This window comes from Rhinatrema bivittatum, chromosome 1 (genome assembly GCF_901001135.1).
Source record: "Rhinatrema bivittatum chromosome 1, aRhiBiv1.1, whole genome shotgun sequence".
Lineage (NCBI taxonomy): Eukaryota > Metazoa > Chordata > Amphibia > Gymnophiona > Rhinatrematidae > Rhinatrema > Rhinatrema bivittatum.
Window position 1 is genome coordinate 411,332,374 of NC_042615.1, and position 25,139 is coordinate 411,357,512.

At 45.1% G+C, this 25,139-nt stretch overlaps 1 protein-coding gene across 4 annotated transcripts in view; it reads left to right on the forward strand.

The window, feature by feature from the left end:
* THAP1 (THAP domain containing 1) overlaps positions 1 to 18,888 on the forward strand; it is a 142,600-nt gene extending 123,712 nt beyond the window's left edge. For all 4 annotated transcript variants that reach the window (XM_029602436.1, XM_029602445.1, XM_029602463.1 and 1 more), the window contains one exon: positions 17,945 to 18,888. In XM_029602436.1, the coding sequence (XP_029458296.1) occupies positions 17,945 to 18,319 (375 nt within the window). In that variant the 3' untranslated portion in view covers positions 18,320 to 18,888. The remainder of the gene's footprint in view (positions 1 to 17,944) is intronic.
* The last annotated feature ends 6,251 nt before the right edge of the window (positions 18,889 to 25,139 follow it).

Here is a 25,139-nt window from a genome sequence, read left to right on the forward strand (position 1 = left end):
TTGATCGAAACGGTTCACAATTTACCAAAAAACATTTTCAAGATAAAAAATAAAATTATAATTAATATCAAAAAATAATAATATAATAAAATCAAACAATAAAGTAAAAATTCAAATAAAAGTAAAAATAAAAAATAGTATAGTTGGAGAGAATTACAATTTGGGGTAGATTTTTAAAGAAGTGCGCGCGGGGTACCTTTGTGTGCGCTACCCGGCGTGCACAAATGTACACTCGATTTTATAACATGCGTGTGCTGCCGCGCGCTTGTTATAAAATCTGGGGTCGGCGCGCGCAAGGGGGTGCACCTTGCATGCGCCGAGCCCTACCTAAATCCCCCCCCCCCCCAGCCCTACCTAAATCCCCTACCTTGTTTCACTTTTTACACCTGCCTGTGACAAGCGTATCTTGCCCTTGCCAGCGGTCTGCCTGCGTGCCATCTCCCGGCACAGCCGCTGTGCCGGAGGCCTCAGTCCCGCCCCCGGACCTGCGCTAAGCCCCTGCCCCTTCCCGCCCCTTTTTCAAAGCCCTGGGACATAACGGGAGCTGCAGGAGGGTTTTTAAAGGGTTATGCGCGTATCCCTTTGAAAATCTACCCCTTTATACTTAAGCCCTATTCAAACACAATTTCCAATATTTCCCTATGTTTCAGTTTTAATAAACAAGAGATAGTCAAGAAAATAAATAGCATAAGTAAAGTTTCTTTTTCCTCAGAAATAATGACAAAGTTGGTGTATAAGAACAAGGATTCTGCTAAATTTATTTTCAGTTGTTCGATTGGTCAAAACCTGCATATGCCTCTTTAAACAGATGTGTTTTCAATGATTTTTTAGACTCTTTGTGATTTGAAATTTGTCTTAAATCATTTGGAAGAGAGTTCCAAAGTATGGGGCCGGCTATAGAAAAGCTCTTTCCCTTATGATATTTAGTCTTGCAAACCGAACAGTTGGAACTTCTAGCAAGTTTTTACTAGCACATCTGAGGTTTCTAGTTGATCTATATAATCTCAGTGCAGTCATAACCAAATAGAATCTTGGTTATTTATAAGGGAATGTATTAAAGATAGTATTTTGTACTTAACTCTGGACTTGATTGGAAGCCAGTGTAATTTATAAAGATTGTTGTAATATGTTGTTTCATTAAAGAACCTGTTAGTAACCGAGCTGCAGCATTTTGAATTAATTGCAATGGTTTTGTTGTAGAATCAGGTAGGCCTAAATAAAGGCCATTGCAGTAATCCAATCCCGAAAAAATGAAGGATTGAAGCACTGTTTGAAAATCAGATTTAAATAACAATGGCTTTAGTCTTTTTAAGGTATGTAATTTAAAAAATGAATTTTTTACTATTTTGAGATGTGCTGTGTTAGTGACAGATTAATGTCTAATTGGATTCCCAGATTACGAGCAACTCTTTTAATTTCTATTTGTTCATTACCAATTGTGATTGAAGGTGGTGGACTATTTTCTGGATTTTTGATCACGCTTAACAGTACAATCCTGTTGTTTTTTTTAATTTAGTTTGAGTCTACTATGAGTCAACCATTGTTCAATTGTCTTAATATAAATTTTACTTAGCGAGATAGTATCTGCCCATGATGATTTATATGGGACAAAGATCTGTATATCGTCCACGTAGATCTTAAATTGGATGTTTAAGGTAGATAATATTTGGCATAATGGTAATACATATATGTTAAATAATACTGGTGAGAAGGAGGATCCTTGAGGGACTCCAGTAGATTGGGTGTAGATTTGAGAGGAGCTGCCTTTGAGATTATTTAATAGATTTAGGATCCTTCCCTGCCCATATGAACAATGCACATATTACTCTGCTACCAAAACTTGGGAAGGATCCGCTGCTTCCAGAGTCCTACCAGCCGATTTCTCTTCTAAATGTAGATCATAAATTTCTGGCTAAGATCCTGGCAGACTGGTTGGCGGTGTTGATAACCTCTCTAATTCATCCAAGTCAGCTGGGATTTGTGAGAAAGTGGTATACGCTTACGAATATTGGCAGCCATGGCTCTTTGTCAACAGGTGGGAGAGTCATATCTCACGGTTAGTTTCGACACTGAAAAAGCATTTGACTGAGTAGAGTGGGACTATCTGTTTCGCATTTTACAATCCCTGGGCATAACGGGAGCCTTTTACAATGCAGTCAAGCTACTATACCAAGATCCCACGGCCATTATTGTAGCAAATAATTCTCAGTCTGATCCGTTTGCCGGGGCACTCGCCAGGGATGTCCCTTATCCCTGTTATTGTTCCTTCTGCAGCTGGAGCCTCTCCTCATAGCGGTGCAGACAACGCGAACAGTAAAGGGGGTACGGTTCGGTACGGAAACCTTTAAATATGCCGCCTTTGCGGACGATATCATAGTTTTTCTGACTATCCCTCTACCCTCCTTGCATGCTCTATTACATCTTTTTCAGGAATTTGGTGAGTGTTCGGGACTTAAATTAAACAAAGGGAAATCAGAGGCCTTGGCTTTCCCTGATTCCTTACATGAAACTTGGGGAGAGCCGTTTCCGCTGGCCTGGGCAGACTCCAAATTTAGATATTTATTTATAAAGGTGAACTGGTAGATGTAGTGTATTTGGATTTTCAGAAGGCATTTGACAAAGTCCTTCATGAGAGGCTTCTACGAAAACTAAAAAGTCATGGAATAGGAGGCAATGTCCTTTCGTGGATTACAAACTGGTTAAAAGACAGGAAACTGAGAGTAGGATTAAATGGTCAATTTTCTCAGTGGAAAAGGGTAAACAGTGGAGTACCACAGGGATCTGAACTTGGACCGGTGCTTTTCAATATATATATAAATGATCTGGAAAGGAATACGACGAGTGAGGTTATCAAATTTGTGGATGATACAAAATTATTCAGAGTAGTTAAATCACAAGCGGATTGTGATACATTACAGGAGGACCTTGCAAGACTGGAAGATTGGGCATCCAAATGGCAGATGAAATTTAATGTGGACAAGTGCAAGGTGTTGCATATAGGGAAAAATAACCCTTGCTGTAGTTACACGATGTTGGGTTCCATATTAGGAGCTGCCACCCAGGAAAAAGATCTAGGTATCATAGTGGATAATACTTTAAAATCGTCGGCTCAGTATGCTGCAGCAGTCAAAAAAGCAAATAGAATGTTAAGAATTATTAGGAAGGGAATGGTTAATAGAACGGAAAATGTCATAATGTCTCTGTATCGCTCCATGGTGAAACCGCACCTTGAATACTGTGTACAATTCTGGTCGCCGCATCGCAAAAAAGATATAGTTGCGATGGAGAAGGTACAGAGAAGGGCAACCAAAATGATAAAGGGGATGGAACAGCTCCCCTATGAGGAAAGGCTGAAGAGGTTAGGGCTGTTCAGCTTGGAGAAGAGACGGATGAGGGGGGATATGATAGAGGTCTTTAAGATCATGAGAGGTCTTGAACGAGTAGATGTGACTCGGTTGTTTACACTTTCGAATAATAGAAGGACTAGGGGGCATTCCATGAAGTTAGCAAGTAGCACATTTAAGACTAATTGGAGAAAATTCTTTTTCACTCAACGCACAATAAAGCTCTGGAATTTGTTGCCAGAGGATGTGGTTAGTGAAGTTAGTTTAGCTGGGTTCAAAAAAGGTTTGGATAAGTTCTTGGAGGAGAAGTCCATTAATAGCTATTAATCAGTTTTACTTAGGGAATAGCCACTGCTATTAATTGCATCAGTAGCATGGGTTCTTCTTAGTGTTTGGGTAATTGCCAGATTCTTGTGGCCTGGTTTTGGCCTCTGTTGGAAACAGGATGCTGGGCTTGATGGACCCTTGGTCTGATCCAGCGTGGCAATTTCTTATGTTCTTATGGGTATATATATCCCCTTGCAACTCACAAAGCTTTATGATGTGAATGTGCTTCCCCTCCTCAATACCTCGGTGACCCGCCTAGAGACCTGGAGGTATCTTCCTTTGTCATTGATGAGCAGAGTTCATTTATATAAGATGATCCTCCTTCCCAAATGGCTATACTTATTTTAAAATTTACCTTTGGTGGTCAAATATAGGGACCTGGGGTGCTTGGAGGGGGCGCTGCGGACCTTCCTCTGGAGAGGCAGGATGTCACGAATTCCGCTGTGCCATCTCCGGGCGAGCTGGGGCCAGGGTGGCCGGTAATCTACATATTGTCCATGACTGGCTATTGGGTCAATCAGCTTATGCCAACATTCAGGCTGAGCAAACATTAATGGGGAAGTTGGAACAACTGTTTGCATTATAGGCGGAGGGATTATCATTGCCCCCTCTCCTAAAATGTTTCCTGTTTCCGATCCAGAGGGCCTGGAAGCTCACCACAAAACTGCTTTCCATTCCTGTGAAATGTGCATATTTTCTCCCCATTAGGGGTAACTTAGACTTTCTCCCGGGCTCCCTCACCGCTGGGTTCTGTGTTTGGACCTCTAAGGGCATAGTACATGTAGGCCATGTCTTAGATGGGGAGGGCCAATTGTTACCCATTCATTCCCTGTCTGCCCAATATAACCTATCAAGGACACACATATTTTCGTATCTGCAATTACAACATTACATTGCCTCGCTGCCAGCACCTTCTAAGCATCCTCAAAGTTGCCTGACTTTGGAAGAATTTTTTGCGTTGGAGAGAGAGCAGTGTCCATCCCTGGCCTATTACGATAAAAAATTAACTAACCGTGGCAAGGAGGGTGTATTTTCCTTACTAGCGTCATGGTGGAACGCTGAAGCAGAGAATCTGGTAACCGTAGAACAAATTAAAATAGGCTTTCGCCTAATCTCAGGGATATCCACCAATGTGTACTTTAGAAAATTACAATTTAAATTTCTGTGTTGCGCTTATATTCTTCCTATTATAGTGTTAATTATAAAATTTCAGCATCAGACCTATGCAGGAAATGTGAGAAAGAGATTGATACCTTATTGCATATGTTCTGGGGTTGTTCTCTGGTCACAAGCTATTGGGAGCATATTCTTCAAAATTTATCTCGTCTATTGGATGTTTCCCTGCAACCGACCCCACAATTGGTGGTGTTTGGGATTGTTCCGGCCTTGTTGGTAAGAGGGAAGGGGAAAAGGGCATTGTTACAAAAGGCCTTGTGTTTGGGGGGAAAAAGGTCATACTTCTTCAGTGGCGGTCCCCAGACCCTCCTTTTTATTGGATGTGGCGGAATCACCTTCACGGAATGCTTCAGATGGGCAAAGAGATGGCCAAATCCTCTTGTCAGCAGTGTTGGCGGTTCTTACAAACATGGGAACCTTATATTCTAGCATTGCCACACAGACCCAGGAGTTTGATATTTAACAGTTAATGACTTGGCGAGATGAGGACACTACATCGCTTGTCATCTACCTAGGTCGGATCCTTTTGTGGACCTATAGGCCATGGGGGATTGGGGGTTTCAAAGGGGAGGAGGGATGGGTGGGTGGGGGAGGTTTTATGTGATGGAGATACAAAATGAGTGTTCTTTTTGACACTTTGTTGGTATAACTGCCTGTTGTTGCCTGTTTTACCCTTTGTTTTGTACTGGTACCATCATGGTTGGCATTTACTCTCATCCAAGTCACCGACTGGGGCCGGGTTGTTCTTTGTAGGGAAGGAGGACGGATCTCTTCGCCCCTGCATTGATTATAGAGGATTGAACGCTATTACCAGACGAGATCACTACCCACTACCCCTGATTCCAGAACTTCTCGATCGTTTACAAGGGGCAAAGGTATTCACCAAGCTTGATCTTCGTGGAGCCTACAACCTAGTGCACATCTGTCCTTCAATACCCGGGATGGACATTACTAATACCTGGTGATGCCTTTTGGGTTGTGCAACGCTCCCACAATCTTCCAACACTTAATGAATGAGGTACTGCGAGAGATGCTACACTCCTCCGTCATTGTTTACCTAGATGACATGTTAATTTACTCCAAAGATCTGGAGGCTCATCGTCAACATGTAAGACAGGTGTTACAGATTCTGAGGGAGAACCGGTTATTTGCGAAACTGGAGAAATGTCTGTTCGAACTAGTCACTCCCCTTCTTGGAGTATAATGTCTCAGCTACAGGGTTCCATATGGACCCAGATAAAGGTATCCGCCATCCGAGAGTGGCCCCAGCCTATGGGAGTAAAGGCCCTTCAACGTTTCTTGCAGTTTGCCAACTTCTATAGGCAATTCATCCCGCACTACTCCTGAAAGGTGGCTCCACTAACAGCCCTTACCAAGAAAGGGGCAGATGCTAAAGACTGGCCCTTAGAAGCATGCCAGGCATTCGAGGCCCTGAAAGAGACTTTCCTAGTAGACACCTGCCTGCATCAACCAGATCCTCATAAGACCATTCATCGTAGAGATGGATGCTTCCGACCTCGCTGTGGGCACAGTCCTCAGTCAAGTCTCCAATAATGGGAAATTATTTCCATGCTCCTGTTTTTCCTGAAGGTTCTCTGCTGCGGAGAAAAACTATGGTATCTGGGACAAGGAACTACTGGCCATCAAATTGGCGTTTGAGGAGTGGAGGCAGTGGTTGGAGGGGGCCCAACATCCCATAGTAGTGTATACGGACTACAAAAACCTGGAGTTCTTATGCCGGGCTCAGCGCTTGAATCCTAGACAAGCCCGCTGGTCCCTGTTTTTCAGTCGTTTTGACTTCTCTTTGTGCTACCGACCAGCGACCAAAAATGTACGAGCTGATGCATTATCCCGTATCACAGAGCTGGAGGAAGAGGGCAATCCTCCCCAGTACATCTTAGATCCAGCAAGAGTCAGTGTAGCCAGCACCACGATCACTTCAGGAAGCAAGACAGTGGTGCCCCGTCGTCACAGAAGAAAAGTCTTGTCTTGGGCTCCTGACTCCCTCATGGCCGGACATGCCGGAAGGGCTAGAACTCTGGATCTCTTGACTCCGTACTATTGGTGGCCTCGCATGAGACAAGACATCAACCTATATGTCAGTTCCTGTCCTACTTGTGCTAAACAAAAACTGCTACCTGGTCATCCGTGGGGATTTCTCCTACCTCTACCAATTCCCGTTGAACCCTGGACGCACCTTTCCATGGACTTCGTAGTAGATTTACCCATTTCCGAAGGGAAGACGGTTATTTGGGTGACGGTGGACCGATTTTCAAAGATGGCTCACTTTGTTGCTCTGCCTAAACTAACTTCAGCCCCGGAACTGGCCCAGCTCTTCACGCAGCACATCTTTCAAGCCCATGGTCTACCTTTACATATTGTTTCAGATAGGGGTCCAGAATTCACCGCAAGATACTGGAGAGCATTATGCAAGAAGTTTGGGGTCCAGTTATATCTCACCTCGGCGTTTCACCCACAAAGCAATGGCCAGGTAGAACGCACCAACCACTGAAGACTTTCTTACGGACCTTCGCCACTGAAAGTCAAAATAATTGGGCGTCCCTGTTACCATGGGATGAGTTCTCCTATAACAACCATACTCACTCTGCCATAGGGAGATCTCCATTTCTGCTGGTAAATGGGAAGCAATCCAAGATACCCTTACCACTACCGGTAACAGTTTCATCCCCGGCTGCCCAAATGGCAGCCCAGCAGCTTCACGACCTCTGGAAAATGATCCAGAGGAAGCTTCAACACACAGCAGCAACAGCAAAGCGATTTGCCGATCGTCGCCCAGCTCCAGTTTTCCTGCCAGGAGACAAGGTGTGGCTGAGCACCAAAAATATTCATCTTCGTCTACCTTCCAGGTGCATGGCACCTAAGTACTTCGGACCCTTCAGAGTGGCAGAGAGAGTGGGTGATGTATCTTACCAGCTACATTTGCCTTCTACATTAAAGATTCATAATGTATTCCACATTTCTCTTCTCAACCCGGTGATTCTTTCCAAGTTTCATCGCAATCCATCTGATCCCTTAGAGATACCTTCTATGGCAGAGATGGTCTATCAGGTTCGAGAGGTATTAGATGTCCGCTTCCATCATCGTAGATGGAAGTATCTTCTATCTTGGGAGGGATGCGGCCCTGAGGACAATACCTGGGAACCTGCTTGTAAAATCCTGGACAAATCACTTCTACATCAGTTCCACCTGGATCATCCTGGGAAACCCAGTCCTCCGAGGAGGGGGCGTAAGGGGGGGGGTACTGTTGCGATCCCGGTTGCGGCTCCCGCAACCGGGCTCTTACCTCCGCCGCTGGCCCCGATGTTCAGCCAGCCTCCCCAACGCCGTTTATGGCCTGCACAGGCCTTTCTCCGCTGCAGCGTCTCCACAAGGGAGACGCCGTCGAGCTCTCCGGCCTGGCCCCACCCACCGAGTACGCGCACGTGAAGAGGCAGTTTTTTGTTTTTTTTATATAATTTCTTTATTAACATTTTGTATTACAATGGTCAATTCACAGGATATGGCAGACACATAGTCAGCAATAATAGCTTACACAATCCCATGCATCTCCCTTCCCTGTCCGTATACAAAGTCTTAGAACAATATAAACAGAACAACTTAGGGATATCCCACCCCTCCCCCCCTCCCCCCCATATACCACGAAGATCTTCTCATTTGATGGAGTCTCTGGCCTTCGTTCAGGATGATGAAGTTGGTTGATAAACCGTCTGAGCAATTTGGGTAATAGAGTCCCTTGTGGACAGTGGGAGTCGACACCAATAGTCCTTCCAGATAGCCTCACATGTGGCATAGGCTTTTTGGGACCTGGCTCCAGCAGTTATGTATTCAAATTGCATGTGCATGCTTACTCAATTTTTCCAATGGGATACTTGCGGTCCCTCCTTGGAGATCCAATTTGCCATAATAGATTGTATACCAATTAACAACACTTTGCCTAAAAACACTTGAGGTTCTGTAAGAGAGGTCAGGAGATTGAACAGACGGAATAAGCAGATTTTTGGATCTCTGGGTACAGACTGTCCCAATATCCTAGTCACCTGTTGTAAGAGATCTGTCCAAAAACCGGTTATCACTACACAATCCCATATACAGTGGAAGAAAATTCCCTTTTCCTGTCCACATTTTATACATAGATCAGAATCACATAGTTTTGCAGCAAACATCCTAGTCGGGGACATGTACATACATTGCAACACTTTATACCCCACTTCCCTCATATTTGCATTTTCTGAGAACACATTCCAGCCTTTTAGGATTTGCTGGATTTCCTCCATAGATAGTTCGATATTGGCCTGTTGTAGCCATTTGCATTGAATGTTGGCTAAAATAGTGTCATTGGGGAATAGAATTTATAAGTTTCATGTGTGTAGCGCTAGAATTGATTTTGTTCCCAACTTGCAAGAAGAAGTCCCTTAATATGGCTGGCTGAAATGGGTCCGACCCTGTAGGCCATAACTGTTGAATGTAGTGGCACACTTGTAGTTACCCATAAAACTCCCTGGAGTCTATATTAAACTGATCTTTAAGATCCTGGAAGGATTTGACCCCCAAATGGCGAGGATCTAGGAAATGATACAAATTAATCAATCCCCGTTCCTCCCATGATGCAAACACGGGCGAGGTCATTCCCCCCGGAAATTGGGGATTGCCCAGTAACGTTAGAAACGGTGTGTATACGTTCTTCATTCCTAATTTGTTCACACATAAGAATCTCCAAGCTGCTCTTCCGGATTCGAAAAGCAGGCTATCTCTTATTGGCCCTGGCAAGTCAGAACGCCGACTCTGGAAAATGTTCCCCGGTCTGAGAGGCGAACTCCATTCCATAAGAAATGAAAAAGTTGTGCATATACTAATGAAGTTCAGCCAATCGTGTATATGTCGAAGAATACATGCTAGATTGTAGTCTCTCCAGTTAGGGCAACTCATACCTCCCTGTTCTTTGGGCTTCATTATTATATGTAAAGGTAATCTCGCTTTATGGGAGCCCCATAGGTATGCCCTTATTATACGGTTAATATGAGCCAGATCAGGTTTCGTTAACCATAGAGGAAGTTGTTGAAAAACATACATCCATCTAGGCAATTCCACCATTTTCAATAAGCATATCTTTCCGGTTAGGGAAAGGGGCAAATTAGTCCACATACGAAGTGTCTGTTCCATCTTTTTAAGTAGTGGACCAATATTCGCAGCATATAGATTAGATACCCCTTTAGGAAGTCTCACCCCTAGATATTTCATTTCAGATCCCACCCACCTCAGCGGGAATGGACCTACCCAGCTAGATTGTACCAAACCCCCTATGGCCATAGCTTCCGATTTGTCTGTATTTATTTTCAGACCTGCAAAGGCTCCAAAGGCAACCTGATGTTGAAGTACATGGGATAAAGAAGTTTGAGGATTGGTTAAGAACACCAATACATCGTCTGCAAATGCAGACACTGTAAAGACTTGGTGTCCCACCTGATACCCTGTAATTCCCGGGTCCGCTTCTATTTTTCTCAGCAGTGTGTCTATGGATAACACATATAACAGCGGGGATAGAGGGCAACCTTGTCTTGTGCCGCGGTACAGACGGAAATCCTCAGATACCTGACCATTGGCACATATCGCGGAGCACGGCTCAGCGTACAACATAGCAATGCTCTCTACAATTGCCCCCTTAAGTCCATAGCGAGCCATGACTGAAAACAGGTATGATCAGGAGACCCTATCGAAAGCCTTTTCCGAATCAAATCCCACCACTATGGCCTCCTGCCCTCGTCTTTGGCAAGATTCCATGGCAAGTAGCAGCTTTGTCATATTGGCACTTACAGTCCTCCCCTTAACAAAACCAGCCTGCTGAGCTATGATAATATCTGGAAAGACAATACTCAAACGATCTGCCATAATCTTGGCGAATAACTTTGCTTCAAAATGTAACAATGAGATTGGCCTATAAGAGGCAGGGAAAGAGAGATCTTTGCCAGGTTTTTCTAGGACAGTAATATAAGCTTTGGTAACCCCTGTAGGAAAACGATGCTTTTGCTGTGCGTCCTTAAAGTATTGTAACAGGGCCCCTGATGCTTGGTGTAGTAGTATTTTGTAATATTCGGCACTCATCCCGTCCGGGCCGGGAGCCTTGTTTCTCTTACTACCCTTAATGGCATCAATAAGCTCTTCCAACAGAATTGGTGCGTTCAGGCACTCAAGCTGGACATCTGTAACCTGAGGAATATGGAGGCCTTTAAAGAAGTCATTTTCCTCATTGTAACCACCTGATCTATCTTCCTTATAAAGGATCTCGTAGAAAGCCAGGAATCTCGCACATACCTCCGCACTAGAAGTAATGGGATCACCCTTCTCGTTTTTTAATTTATCAATATAGGTTTTGCCCCGCTGCTTCCGGATCAGATTTGCTAGTAGCCTCCCGGTCTTATTACCAAATTGAAAAAATTTGTGTGTTCCTTTGTTAAGCATTTTTTGTGGTCTAACATGTAGTAGTGGGTTCAAAGTACTCAGGAGGTCATTATACACCCTTTGAGTCTCACTAATCTTTGTTGTGCCAATGTTTGTTTTGCCATGCCTACCTTCTGTTCCAGTAGGAGAATGTTTTTCTGTAGAGCCCTATTTTTGGCTATGAGATAAGAAGTGATGTCCCCCCTGAGTACCGCCTTACTAGCTTCCCAGAATAAACTTGGGTCATCCATGTGCCCTTGATTGTACTGTACGTATTCATGCCATTTTTTTCTTAGGTACTCCTGAAAGTTCTTGTCATCCGCCAACTGAGATGGGAATCTCCATAGGCAATTCATCTCAGACCTACCCCCTAGTAAGTCTAGCCACACCATAGCGTGGTCTGATACTGCTACATTCCCGATCTGCGCATTTTGTGCTCTAGGGAACAAGGTATCAGAGACAAGGATATAGTCAATCCGAGACATGCTAGCGTGGGCCCTCGAGACATGCGTATAATCACGTTCGGTAGGGTGTAGGGTGTGCCAGATGTCTAATAGGTGAAGTTCGTTACAGAGGTACGCTATTCCCTTATCCTTGGATGTCCTATTCAGAGGTTGTGCTTGGGATCTGTCTATGCTGTTTTCATGTACACAATTAAAATCTCCCATGAGGATGAGCAGGCCCTTTTGAATAGGGATCAGTCTGCTCACCAAGTTTTGAAAGAATTTATGTGAGTAGGCATTGGGAGCATACGTGGAACAGATAGTCACGTCTTTACCCTGTGGCCTACCTGTAACTATAATTATGCGGCCATCGTCATCTATGACTTGTTGGGAAAGCTCAAAATGCAAATTTTTGTGAATTAAGACAGCCATACCAGCTTTGCGGCCACTGCTGGTGAGTAAAAGCAATAACCTACCCACCCACGTTTTATCTTTTTGCTCTCATGGTCAGAGAGATGTGTTTCCTGCAATGCTACAATTTCTGATTTTTGTCTACTTAGCACACTCAACACCTTTTGACGTTTAATGGGCGAATTTAAGCCCCCCACATTCCATGTACAGTATCTCACCTTACCCATCCCCTAAGCATTCATTTAGCCACCGCTCTTGCCTTTTACGTCCTCTGGTAGCTGGAGGCCTCCCAGCCTGAACCCCCAGCCCAATCTCATCCTGAACTTTACTATCACAAAATAGTAATCTCAGTAGCCTTGTAAAATTATCAGTTTTACAGTTGGTGTGATCTCTATCAGACACAAGAAGCCCTCGAACCCCCTCCCACCATAACAACCCCCCACCCCTTCCCTCCTCACCCCTGTAGCACTATCTCCCACCCCAACCCCTCTTGTCCCCCTTTCCCCCTCTCCCCATAATAATAACAAGAAAAGAACAGTTGCCCCTCTAAAACGGGACATGAGGTCAGTGTCAACTATGCGATTGGGTGTAGCCCCCCTTCCCTGCAGTTCAGGTCACTTCTTTGCTCAGCCCCACATCATGGAAGTCTTAACCATCGTTCATAAAGGAGATTAATTATAACCATACGAACCACACGGAACCACGGTGGTCTTTACTGTCTCCACAGTCTCTAATAACCATTGGTAATGAGTGTAGGATGTCGGAGATCCCCTGCTAAAGTTCTGCTGTAGCCTTTCTCACAGCCTGTGTCTTCCTGTCAGCTTTGTCCTTCCAGTCCCGCTAGCCAATCCGCCGCTTTATCCGGGCCTTCAAACGAAAAAACTTTTCTGTCCCTCCACACTTTCAGAGTGGCGGGAAATGTCAGGGAGAATCGAATATTTCTGTTGAATAAGTCATTACATGTAGGTGAGAAAAGTTTGCGTTTAGCCGCTACTGCTGCTGAGAAGTCCTGAAAGATGATAATCTTTTGTTCTTGATATTTCAGTTCCCGTTGCTTTCGAAATGCTGTTAAGACCATTGTCTTCTGTGTCCAGTCGAGGAATCGTGCAATCGCTAATCTGGGCCTCCGGTCATTATCCCGCCTGGGCCCCAACCGGTGCGCTCTTTCAACAGTCAATTTTCCTACAAAGTCCGGTAGCTGCAGGGCCTTAGGTATCCAGTCTTCCAACACTGCTTTCAATTCTCCTTCACTAATCGCTTCCGGCAAACCCAGGAATTTTAAATTGTTCCTTCTGGCCCTGTTTTCTAAATCTTCAATTTTGTTCGCTGCCATTTTCATCTCTGTTTCCAGGGCTGTCACGCGCACCGTAAGCGCCTGTGTATCCTCCTCCACCGCCGCGATCCGCCCCTCTGCGATATCTATCCTTTTGCCAATATCTTCCATAGCTGCTTTTAGGACCTGAAAATTTTCTGCAATTCCTTCAAATTTCGGCTCTAGGCCTTTGAGCATCGCGTCTGTGAGCCGGGATATCGCCATATCGTCCAGGCCCTGTCCTTCATTATTGCTGCGAGCGTCGGCCATTTTGAGTTCCTGCTCTCCACTTTTGGTTTTATCTTTTTTCGCCGGCTTCGCCACCATCCCTTCAATATTACACTCCTCCGTTGGCTGCAGTCACTTTTCCACGCCAGGTACATGGGACTTCCACCAGCAAGCTGTAAATTTAAGGGCTCTTTTTTACGGTTTCAGGGGGGGCTACACCCGGAGCCGCAGCGAGACCAGCCCATTCGGCTCACCGCATGATGTGACCTCCTGAAGAGGCAGTTTTTAAAGCTGCAGGCGCGGGAAACCTCGGCCGACCCCCGGAGTGATGTCAGACGCCGGCAGGGTATTTAAACCCAGGCCCTGCTCCAGAGGATCGCCTTGCAACGAGGTTCACTCCTGGAGTCGTCTAGTTGCAGTTCCTGTTAGCCTCCGCTCCTGATCCAGTCTCCGTTCCTGTCTCAGCCTTGCCTTACCCTCGGACTGATTTCCTGGTTTCTGATTCTGGTACATCTGCTGTTATCCTTGTTTGCTGCCAGCCCTGATCTCGGACCGTCCTCCATTCTGCTGTTCTTCTGCTCCGGGAGACCTCTCCTAAGTCCCAGCGGCCCGGGTCCTCATGGGGGGACCTCGGGCTTCCAGTGGCGAAGCTCCTGTCTGGTCTCCCGGCTCCATGCTGCCTCCCGGCCATCTCATCACTGCGGACTCATCTTCATGTTCCCTCTCCATCCGCACGGCCGGCCCAAGGGTCCACTAAACCCAGCCATAACACATAGTTCTGCTTCAAAAGTGTATACTTGTGTTTCAGTATGCACGAATGTTTCCAGTGCAAGAAAGCACACACTTTCTCTAGCTATTTTATAAACATGCACATTTACTAGTCTATTTTAAAAACCTAATGTGCCAAAACTGGGAGATACTCACGTGTCTCAAACCTCTGCATGCTGCGCAGATTTTAAAGCCAGCGTGGTTATGCACATAAAAACTTTTATCACCAAAAGGGGCAAGGCATGGTCTGGGTGGGGCATGGGCAGGATATGGGTGGGCTGGAACTGCACCATGAAGTCTGTGCATAAGTGTTTTTGCACACAAGCTCGTGCTGGGTCCCCTACTGCATAACTTTACTTTTGCTATGGACAGCATGTAAGTCGTGTAACAAAAAAAACCAGGCTAGTCAGCAGGTTTTTAAGGCTCAGGGCTAATAGGGTAAAAGGGAGGCAAGTTATCTAGGAAGTTTAGGAAGTCCTCTCCTTTACTGGGCTAAACTGTGGAAACAGGTTATTGTGTTGGTGCACATAGCTACTAAAATTCCCCCCACTTACGCGTTCAAGTTGCCATATGTGGGCGTCAGTATAAAATCATGCACACATGTACATGCCTATAGCAGATTTTATAATATGCGTGCATGTTATAAAATTGCTGTGTCCATGTTCGTGCGCCAACAACTGCGCTGTGTGCCCACGCACAGGTCTTAAATTTGACTTCATATATGTTAGATAAGTTAAAAAAAAAAAAAATGCATGTCCATAACTCCAATTTATATGCGGAGGCAGAAATTTTATAAAGTGTGCACAAATACTGTTTTGAAAATACGTCGCATATACTTGAAATCACCAATTTGCCATTGCTTCCACTACTTCATCCAGTCCATCTTCAGTTCACCTCGATCGTCTAGCACTTCACCCTGAAACCCCATCAGTTCATCCAGACTTCCTTCCTAAAAATTGCAGATGTAAAATTTTATGAATAAGTTTGGCAATGTATACATCTATATCTCTTACACCTACCATGCTTATTTATGAACTACATTCCCAAATACCTCTAGCCTGCCCCTTTTTTTTCTAACAATGAAATGTACATGTGAAATGGAAAATATGCACATACTTGCAATGTTTATAAAATAACATAGCCGTGCTTGCTATTTTTATGGCAAAATCCCTTTGAAAATTATTTTTTTGACTTCTGGTATTGACATTATTGTTTACACTGCAATTTCTTGCAATATTGTATGTACCATAGAATGCTGGTAGAATCTCTTTCTCCCTATAGTCTGTGCTCCCTTCCTTCTCTCGCCCTTTGCTAATATTCGGATCTCAAGCTGAGCAAATCTGGCCAGTGAAATATTTGTTTTTTTGACTCGTGCAGTTGAATCTGAACTTTAATATCTTGAGTGATAGTCAGACTCTTTCTCCCTCGGCACTGTGGATACTTCTTCTGTATCATCCACAGCTTTGTTTGGTTCAAAGAGCGAGAAGTGCTTTCAGAATTTAACCTAGGTCTCCCACACTCTCTGGACAGTTCAGGGCTAAGTTTGTTTTTATTTTTTTAATTTTATTTTTATTTGAATTTCCATTATCATATAATGACAACAACTTTAAAAGAAAAACGGAAAAAATAACATTAATACAGGAGGTATATACATCTCCAATCTAGGCAATACAAAACTGAATTAAGTTTAAATCAAATATTACAGGAGTGATATTCCTTCCATTTCTGCATATAGGGAAATAAACATTTTTTTTTTTTATAAGAATAAATGGGGAACCATATAAAAGCGGTTCATAAGAAAAAAATTTATAGGAAATGGCTGTTTTATCTAGCACAGCATTTACTTTTCCTTCCATGCCCTAGATCCACATGGAGACATTAAGAATGTGAGTCCAGGTATAAACGTAGCTGTTGAGGATCCGAAAAAATATATCTATCATTTTGATGAATCAAAAGACATCTAGAGGGAAATCGCAAGAAATATTTAGCTCCTCGGGAGAGGACTTCATCTTTCATCTGAAGAAATAACTTCCTTTTTTCCTGTGTTCTTTTTGTAATGTCGGGAAACACTCTCACTTGAGACCCATAAAAAGAAGATTGGTGTTTTCTAAAGGATAGTCTCAATATATTTTCTATATCAGAAAGCAGAAGAAAAGACACGAACAAAGTTGCTCTCACTTCAATTTTGGCCTCATAGGATTTCTCCAGGAAATCTGTAAGATTGTCAAATACAGTATTATCCCGGTCTTCCTGCTGCTTTGTAGCTTCTTTCCCAGGGAGATAGTAGATTTTTGAAAATTCTGGTATAGCATTTTCAGACAGTCCCAGTATATTTATAAAGTAACTTTTAAGGAGATCTTTCGCATTTGCCCATTTTGTTTTAGGGAAAAAAAGGAATCTTAAGTTATTTTTCCTTACTTCATTTTCTAAAAAGTCCATTCTGTTATTCAGCATATTTTCTGACTTAATAAGGTTAGTTTGAACCTCTTTTATTTCCTTTATCTCTGTTTCTGCATTTTTTAATGTTTTTTCAACTGTCTGTACTCTTGTTTCCAAATTTTGAGTTTTATCCATATTATTTTTAACAGCTTTAGTCAGTTCATTAATAGCGGTATTCATATTTGAAAGCACTTTCCAAATTTCAGTGAGAGTTATTTTTTCCGGCATTACCAGATCTGTACTCAACTCCACATGAATCCCGGTCTCCTCACCTCTTATCGCCATGGGGTCCCTCTTGTCTGGACTCTCCTGCCGCGAATCCTCCATGTTGTCTCTGGAGCCATGTTCTTCCTGGCTCACCGAGGACAATGATAGTTCCTCATGTCCTCTCTGAGCAACCTCGGAAGTACACGATGGAGCTGTCTGCTGTTCCGTCTCCCCAGGAGACTGGGGTCTATATGACAAAGAGGGCACTACTGGGGCTCCGGGGCTTAAAGATATTTCTTCGGCTAGGGCGTCCGACGGCCGCTTTCCGTCTAAGACGCCAGCAGCCAAGCTCTCCGGTGTTTGTTGTGCCGCACGCAAAGCTTCCTCCAAACGAGTTTACTGCATTGCAGTTTCAGGAGTAGAGGTAAGGATCTCTCGAATCCTTGCCTTTCTTTTCGAATGAGGCATGAAATTTTAACTTCACTTGGCAGAAAGTTCTTAGGAAAATTTCGAGGAAAAGCGGAGCAGAAAGATTCTCGTGCTCACGATATGGCGGCCATCTTGGTTCCCCCTGATAAATCTCAGGGCTAAGTTTAAGGACATGACAAAAGTCCACAAAGCCTTTTGGGCAAAAGATGTACTATTTCAAAATTATGCAAGCTGATATGCAGAGTTTTTTTTGCCCATTTTTCTGACCTTACGTACTTTAACTTGTATTTTTAATAATTCAAAGACACAATAGTTGATTACAGTGGTAAGAAAGCTTAAAATAAAGAAAATGTCTTATTTAATGCCAATGTATTAACATTACATTGTTCTCCTTATTACTTTAGGGTGAGGACCTTGAAAAACAAGAACAGACATTCTCATCACCTCCTTCCCTTCCTTCTGTTCTTCCAGTGGATGCTTCTGTTGGATTATTGATGCCTCCACCTTACACACCCAGTTATCTTGGAGTTTTTTGTGATCACAACTATACTGTAGAGGATACAGTGCATCAAAGGAAAAGAATTCAACAACTAGAGGAACAAGTTGAGAAACTGAGAAAAAAACTCAAGACTACACAACAGAAATGCAGACGTCAGGAACGACAACTTGAAAAACTCAGAGAAGTTGTTCAGTATCAAAAAGATAAAGGCATATTATCTGGGAGAGGCTATGTGATCGTACCAAATAATTACTTTGAAGTTATTGAAGAATCTGCGTAACATATCAATGTTATGGTAAAGAACAATTCCACATTCTGCTTTACCCTTAAAAATGGAGATTAAAGAAGTACAATCTAAATCAGAGTTTGTAACATCCTTTTGTTTTTGTTGAGCTTAAGCATAACTATATGGTTACAGTATCAAGTATTACAGTTTTTAAATCAAGCTTAGAATATGATCCTGAATTTTGCTTTATTGTAAGGTTAAAGAGTAATTATCTGTAGTGTTTCCTTGTAAAGGTTTGGTAACTACATTCTTGAAGATACAGATTTGTTTTTTTTTTGGGGGGGGGGGGGGGGGGTTTGCCTCTGTTTCATCTTTTGAGCTAACAAGAACAATAGACATTTTTACACTTCTTTGAAATTAAAGATTTGTGATTTTTTATAATGTCCATGCCCCCATTTTAAAATAATTTGTTTTAAATTCCTCTTTTAGTTGTTTTTAGTCTAAGCTTTACGTTTATCACTGTGATACCTTATGTTTGCTTGAGATTCCGTGTATATAACTCAATTTATTTTTATTAATTGTATTAAGTAAACTGACTGGCAGAAACTCTTTAAAAAAAAAAACCCCAAAACAAACAGTAACCTAAACAGTAACAACATAGTAGATGATGGCAGCTAAAGAACAGTTGGCACATTCAGTCCATCCATTTATATCTCTCCTAATTCCAACTGAGTTGTTTTCCTCATTGCTTCTCTCCAATTCTAGATATAATTTCCCACACTTAATGCAACACCTAGCAGACCCCCTTATACCTTACCACCAAACTTTTTAATAATCTAAACAGCTACCAAAACTAGTGAGGCTGTTGCCCAAATATCCAGTCTTCTGGGTTCCCTTGGTCTTACTGGACAGTATCTGCCTCCTCCAAACTGTCAGAATCAACCAGATTGGTTTCTGGGGAGTATAGCATGTTGCTTCTAACTCAGCTTCTACATGGCCTGTGATATAGTTAGATTGTATTTCTTTATCTATCCCTTATTTTCTCCTTAGACCTCTGCCCTTGCTTCTGTACTTAAGGGTGGGCTTTTTGCAGTACTGCAACTTCCTCATCTTGTTCTACCACTGTTCCAAGCATACCTGAATCCTATCAAATTTCTGGTTTCCACCGCCTCAATAGGTAGGCTATTACAGGCACCCTCCACCCTTCAATAAAGAGGATTTCCTACCATGTAGCCAGGTGGACTCTGGACCAATGGGTTATGTGCTCCCCTGCTAGCAGATGGAGACTAAGTCAGGTTTCAAAGCTGACGTCACCCTACATTTGCTCCTGCAGTGACCTCAGCCATTCAGTATCTCTCCGTCTTCTAGCAGAAGTGGACGCTCTCCCCACACCAGCAGTGGTGTTTAGCGAGATTGCAGCACTAGTTTGAAGGAGAAATTTATCCTTAAATTGAGAGGAAGATCGAGCCCCGAGCTCCTGTGGTGATACCTAAGGGTCCCTCTCCCAGTTGAGAATTCCTGAGGTGATTTCCGAGATCCCTCAGAGGTGTGCCTTGGTCCGGTAGCTGGCTCCTGGCGTGGACTTTGCTGCTGAAGCAGCTGAAAGGCAGCGGGTGCAGGGAGCCAAACGCGGTGGTGATGGCCTAAGCCCTCACCCCCCGCAGCTGAAGATCATCTCTGTACTCAGCCAGTAAGTGCTGAGACCTGGTAAGTAGAGAACTCCTCCGATCCAGAGACATGGAAGGGCTTCAGTAAGTCTTTCCTCCGGTCTCCTTGCTCAGCGCACTGTACCGACGTTGTTCCCAATCCCATTAGGGCAAGGGAAGGGGGTTTCCGAGTGGATTGAACGGCTCCCCGATGGGCTAGGCCCCACTTCAGGCTCGATGGCAGCCCACGGCGGTGCCATCTTGTGCGAGGTTTGGTGCAGCTCCATTTCCCCTCCCCCCCTTTGTCAGTACGCGCAGTGCGGGCCAGGCCTTTTGCACCTATTGTGCAAAAGTACGCGCATAACCATGCGCATAACCGCACGCATAAGCACACGCACACTTTAGGACACTACTGGCCACTTAGATTTACACTTGCTGAGGCGAGTCTGTGCATGCTCGAGAGGCAATAGCCGGCTGAATGCACAAGCTACAGAGTATTATGGCCCCGGCAGCAAAGAAGCTCAAGCAACACTCCCTTTGTGCTTCCTACCATATTAGGGCTGTACAGTCTGACCTGGAATCCTTCCTGTACCAATGTTATTCCTAATCCCATTAGGGCAAGGGAAGAGTGTTTCTGAACGGGTTGAATGGAAACTGTGAGGAGGCCCAGGGAGGGCTGGGCTCTCAGAACTTTTCCATGTCCGGTCCCTCCCAGTCGAAGGATGGCTCAGCCATGATCTTAATTGGAAGCACCCTGGACCCGAGCAGTTCCAGGGCTGTGTCATCCCCAGAAGAGTGCAATTCAGCGGCCCCTAACCGGACTTGAACCCCAGTGACCTTCTCTTGGTTGGAATTCTTTCAGGGCCTTCAAGCCTTTGTTCAGGCGCAGTCAGCTATGGCCCCTGCCCGGACTGAGCCCCAGCTGAGAAGGCCTCACCCTCCCAGCCCTATCAGCATGCCTCGGGACATGCCTTGCCTTACCAAGGGTATCCCTGACAAGGGACCCAGACACCACGGAAGATGAAAGGGATGCAGATTTATTGGAGGATGGGGAAATCCCTCCAGGCCTGGAGCCATACCGGACCATGCTTCGTTTTTTCCACAGAGATGAATTAACTGTTCTCGTCTCCCAAACCCTGAAGTCTCTGGGAGTTCTGGGCACGGACCCTATGTCAGAGCCAAAAAAGAACCCCATCCTACTGTCTCTACGGAAAGCCTCTTGCTATTTCCTGATGCTGGAAGCCATCCAGGATTGACCTGGAATGGGATGCCCTGGAAGCAAGTTTTAAGAGAGGTTGGGCCTTGGAGGCCTTGTATCCTCTGGACCCAGTGATTAAGGAACGCCTGCGGTTCGCAAAAGTGGACGCCCTGGTCTGCGCCATTTCAAAACGAACAACTATCCCAGTAGAGGTAGGAGCGGCCTTGAAGGATGTTCACAATAGGCGTTGGAATCCATCTTTAAGCAGCCTTTGACGCGACAGCAATGACACTGCAGATTGCTTTCTGTTGTGCCCTGGTGGCTCATTTGTGTCTGCTTCTCTCTCTCGAGGCAGATAGCTCAGGGGCCCATATCAGAGAGGCAATTGAGCCCGCTGCGGCCTTCCTAGCCGGATGCAAGCTCGAACCTAGTGCGTACCTCAACCAGAGGAGTAGCCTCAGTGGTGGTGGCCAGAAGACAGCTATGGTTGCAAAATTAGTCGGACGCAACCTCTAAGGCAAACCTCACAAACATGCCCTTTAAGGGATCTCTTCTATTCGGAAGCAAATTGGAGAAGATAGCCAGTAAGTGGGAGAATCTCCAGTGCCCTGGCTACTGGAAGATAAGAAAAGAGGTCACAGTGCCCTTTACCCATGAGGGGTCAGGCCAGGGGCTCCAAGTGCTTCTGGCCATACAGAAACTCGTCATTTCAGACATCTTGGCCCTCAGGAAGGTCTCGGTCCTTTCGGAACCGTCAACCAAAAAGAGGAACAGGTTCAGGCTCAGGCTCGACCTGAAATTCCCAATGAAGTTTTAAACGACCCATCCACGGGACAAGGAGATAGGGGACAGACTATTCCTCTTCTATCAGCGGTGGGTTGAGATCACGACTGACAAATGGGCACTGGACATCATACGAGAAGGATACGCTCTGGAATTTTGCAGCATCCCTCGGGACATGCCAATCCCAGCACAAAAAACTGGCAGTGGAATCCACACTGGTAAGGCTCCTCCGTCTGAGGGCTATAATTCCTGTACCTACACCCCAAGTAAATATGGGGCATTATTCCATCTATTTCATCGTTCCCAAGAAAGAGGGTTCATTCTGACTCATCCTGGATCTAGAGCATCAATCGTCATCTGCATGGAAACTCATTGCTCAGTCATAATGGCCCGACAAATGCGGAGAGTTCTTGACCTCCCTGGACCCCCCTCAGAGGCATATTTTCAAATTCCAATCCATCAACACCACCAGTGTTTCCTACACTTTGCGGTACTGGGCCGCCATTACCAGTTCAGGGCATTGCCCTTCGGCCTGGCAACTGCCCCCAGAACATTCTCCAAAATTATGGTGGTCGTAGCGGTGGCACTGAGAAAAGAAGAGATCCTGGTGCACCCTTACTTGGACGACTGGTTGATCTAGGTGAAGTCATTGGAAGAGAGTCTCCAGGTGACCAGCAGGGTCAGGTCCCTCCTACAGAAACTCAGTTGTGAACATGGTCAAGAGCAGCCTCAAGCCCTCCCAGTCTTTAGAGTACCTGGGAGTCTGATTCAACACCAAGCAGGTCTTCCTCCCTCCCTCCATCGAGGAGAAGGAAACTGATGGACCAAGTGCAGCGGTTAATGAACACAATTTGTTCCAGAATGTGGAACTATCTCGAGGTCTTCAGCCTCATGGCAACAACCCTGGAACTAGTACCGTGGGTGAGGGCACAGATGCGGCCTCTTCAACACTCCCTACTGTCACGTTGGAACCCACAGTCTCAAGAATACTCGATTCGCCTCCATCTACTGTTGGAAGTATGTTCTCAGTTCCAGTGGTGGCTACAGGAAGTTCACCTAAGCAAGGGTGTAAGTCTGTCCTCACCCAGGGGCAATGGACCGAGGAAGAGGCGAGCTGGAACATAAACCGCTTGGAAGTAGTTCAGCCACAGACTCCAGGGACAAGCAATCCACGTGATGATGGACAAAGCAACAATGGTTGCCTACATCAACCACAAGGGAGGAACCAAAATCCACTAAGTGTCTCTGGAGATTAGACCCCCTAATGGAATGGGTGGAGTTAAACCTACAAGGGATCTCAGCTTCCCACATTGCGGGAAAAGGCAACATCAGAGCAGACTTCCTCAGCAGGGAGAGCCTGGATCTGGGAGAATGGACATTGTCGACCAGAGCCTTCCAGCTTCTGGTAGATCACTGGGGTCTCCCATCCATTGACCTACTGGCTACATCTCACAATGCAAAGGTTCCCCGATTCTTCAATCACAAACGAGATCAGAGCTCCCAAGGAATCGACGCCCTCGTTCAGACCTGGCCAGAGGAGGACTTAATGTACGCCTTCCCTCTGTGGCCTCTACTGGGCAAGATCATCCGCAAGATTGAACACCACAGAGGATTAGTCCTTCTGGAGGCCCCGGACTTGCCCAGACACCCATGGTATGCAGACATGTGGAGGCTTCTCGTTGAGTCACCTTTGCCTCTCCTCGCTCAGGGACCTTCTCCAGCAAGGTCCGATTCTTCACGAAGACCCAACTTGATTCTCTCTTATGGTCTAGCCCTTGAGGGGGCTCACCTGATGAAGAATGGATATTCAGGGGCTGTGATCGCCACATTGCTCCGCACATGGAAGTTCTCTACAGCCTGGTGCGAGGAACCTGGGGTGGCCCTGCGAACGGCCAAGATCCCCATGATTCTGGAATTCTTACAGGATGGCCTAATCAAAGGATTGTCCTTCAACTCCTTGAAGGTCCAGGTGGCAGCTCTCTCCTGCTTCAGGGCCGGGGTGAACGGAACCCGTCTGTCGGCGCATCCAGACTTCGCCTGTTTCCTAAAAGGGGTTAAACACCTCCAACCACACTTAAAGTGGCAGTCACCATATAGAACCTCAATCTAGTATTGGAGTTTCTAGCAGGTCCTTCTTCAGACCACTGCACACTGTCACTACGCCTATTAACACTAAAGAATGTATACATGGTGATGATATGCTCAGCTCGTCTCATCTCTGAACTATAGGCGTTGTCATGTCGGGAACCGTTCCTTCGCTTTACTCCAAGGACAGTACAGCTTCACACCGTCCTCTCCTTCTTACCAAAGGTAATCTCAGAGTTTCACCTGAACCAATCCATTTTCTTACCATCCCCAGATAGATGCAAGGACACAGAAAACTACCACCTTATTTGCCATTTAAACGTCAGACTTTTAGTGCAGTATCTGGAATACTCAGAACCGATGCACAAGACAGATCGCTTGTTTGTTCTTCACGGGGGAAAGAAACAAGGCGAAGCGGTTTTGCGAGCTACCATAGTTCGCTGGATCAAGGCAATAATCACAGGAGCTTACGTAGAGGCGGGGAAGCCTTTACCCCTCCAGGTTAAAGCTAATTTTACCAGGGCCCAGGCAGTATCCTGGACGGTAGCTAAGCTACTGTCTCCCACTGACATCTGTCGGGCAGCGGCGTGGTTCTCCTTATACACCTTCTCCAAGTTCTACTGCCTGGATGTCCAGGCCTAAGAGGACGCAGCCTTTGTGAGGGCAGTACTAACCGGACCATGGGCAGCCTCCCGCCCCGTTTGGGAGTAGTTTTGTACATCCCATTGGTCCTGAGTCCATCTGGCTTCACGCTAGGAAATGGAGAAAATACTTACCTGATAATTTCGTTTTCTTTACTGTAAATAGATGGACTTAGCATCCTGCCCATGACTACCCATGAATGGTACCAAGAAATCGCCCATAAGGCGAATCTCGATTCCATGAGGTGGCAGTAAAGCCATCGCCCTATCCCCAGATCAGGACATCTATAGTATTGCTGAGATCCAGCGCTTTCATCGTTGAGTACAGTTGCGTTCTCTAGTTTTTTAATCAAGTATTAAGTTATATCCAAGTTCAAATTAAGTTTTTCAATAGTATGACCACAATGGCTTTGGAAGAGAATACTGAATGGCTGAGATCACTGCAGGAGCATATCTAGGGTGACATCAGCTTTGAAACCTGACTCTGTCTCCATCTGCTAGCAGGGGAGCACATAACCCAT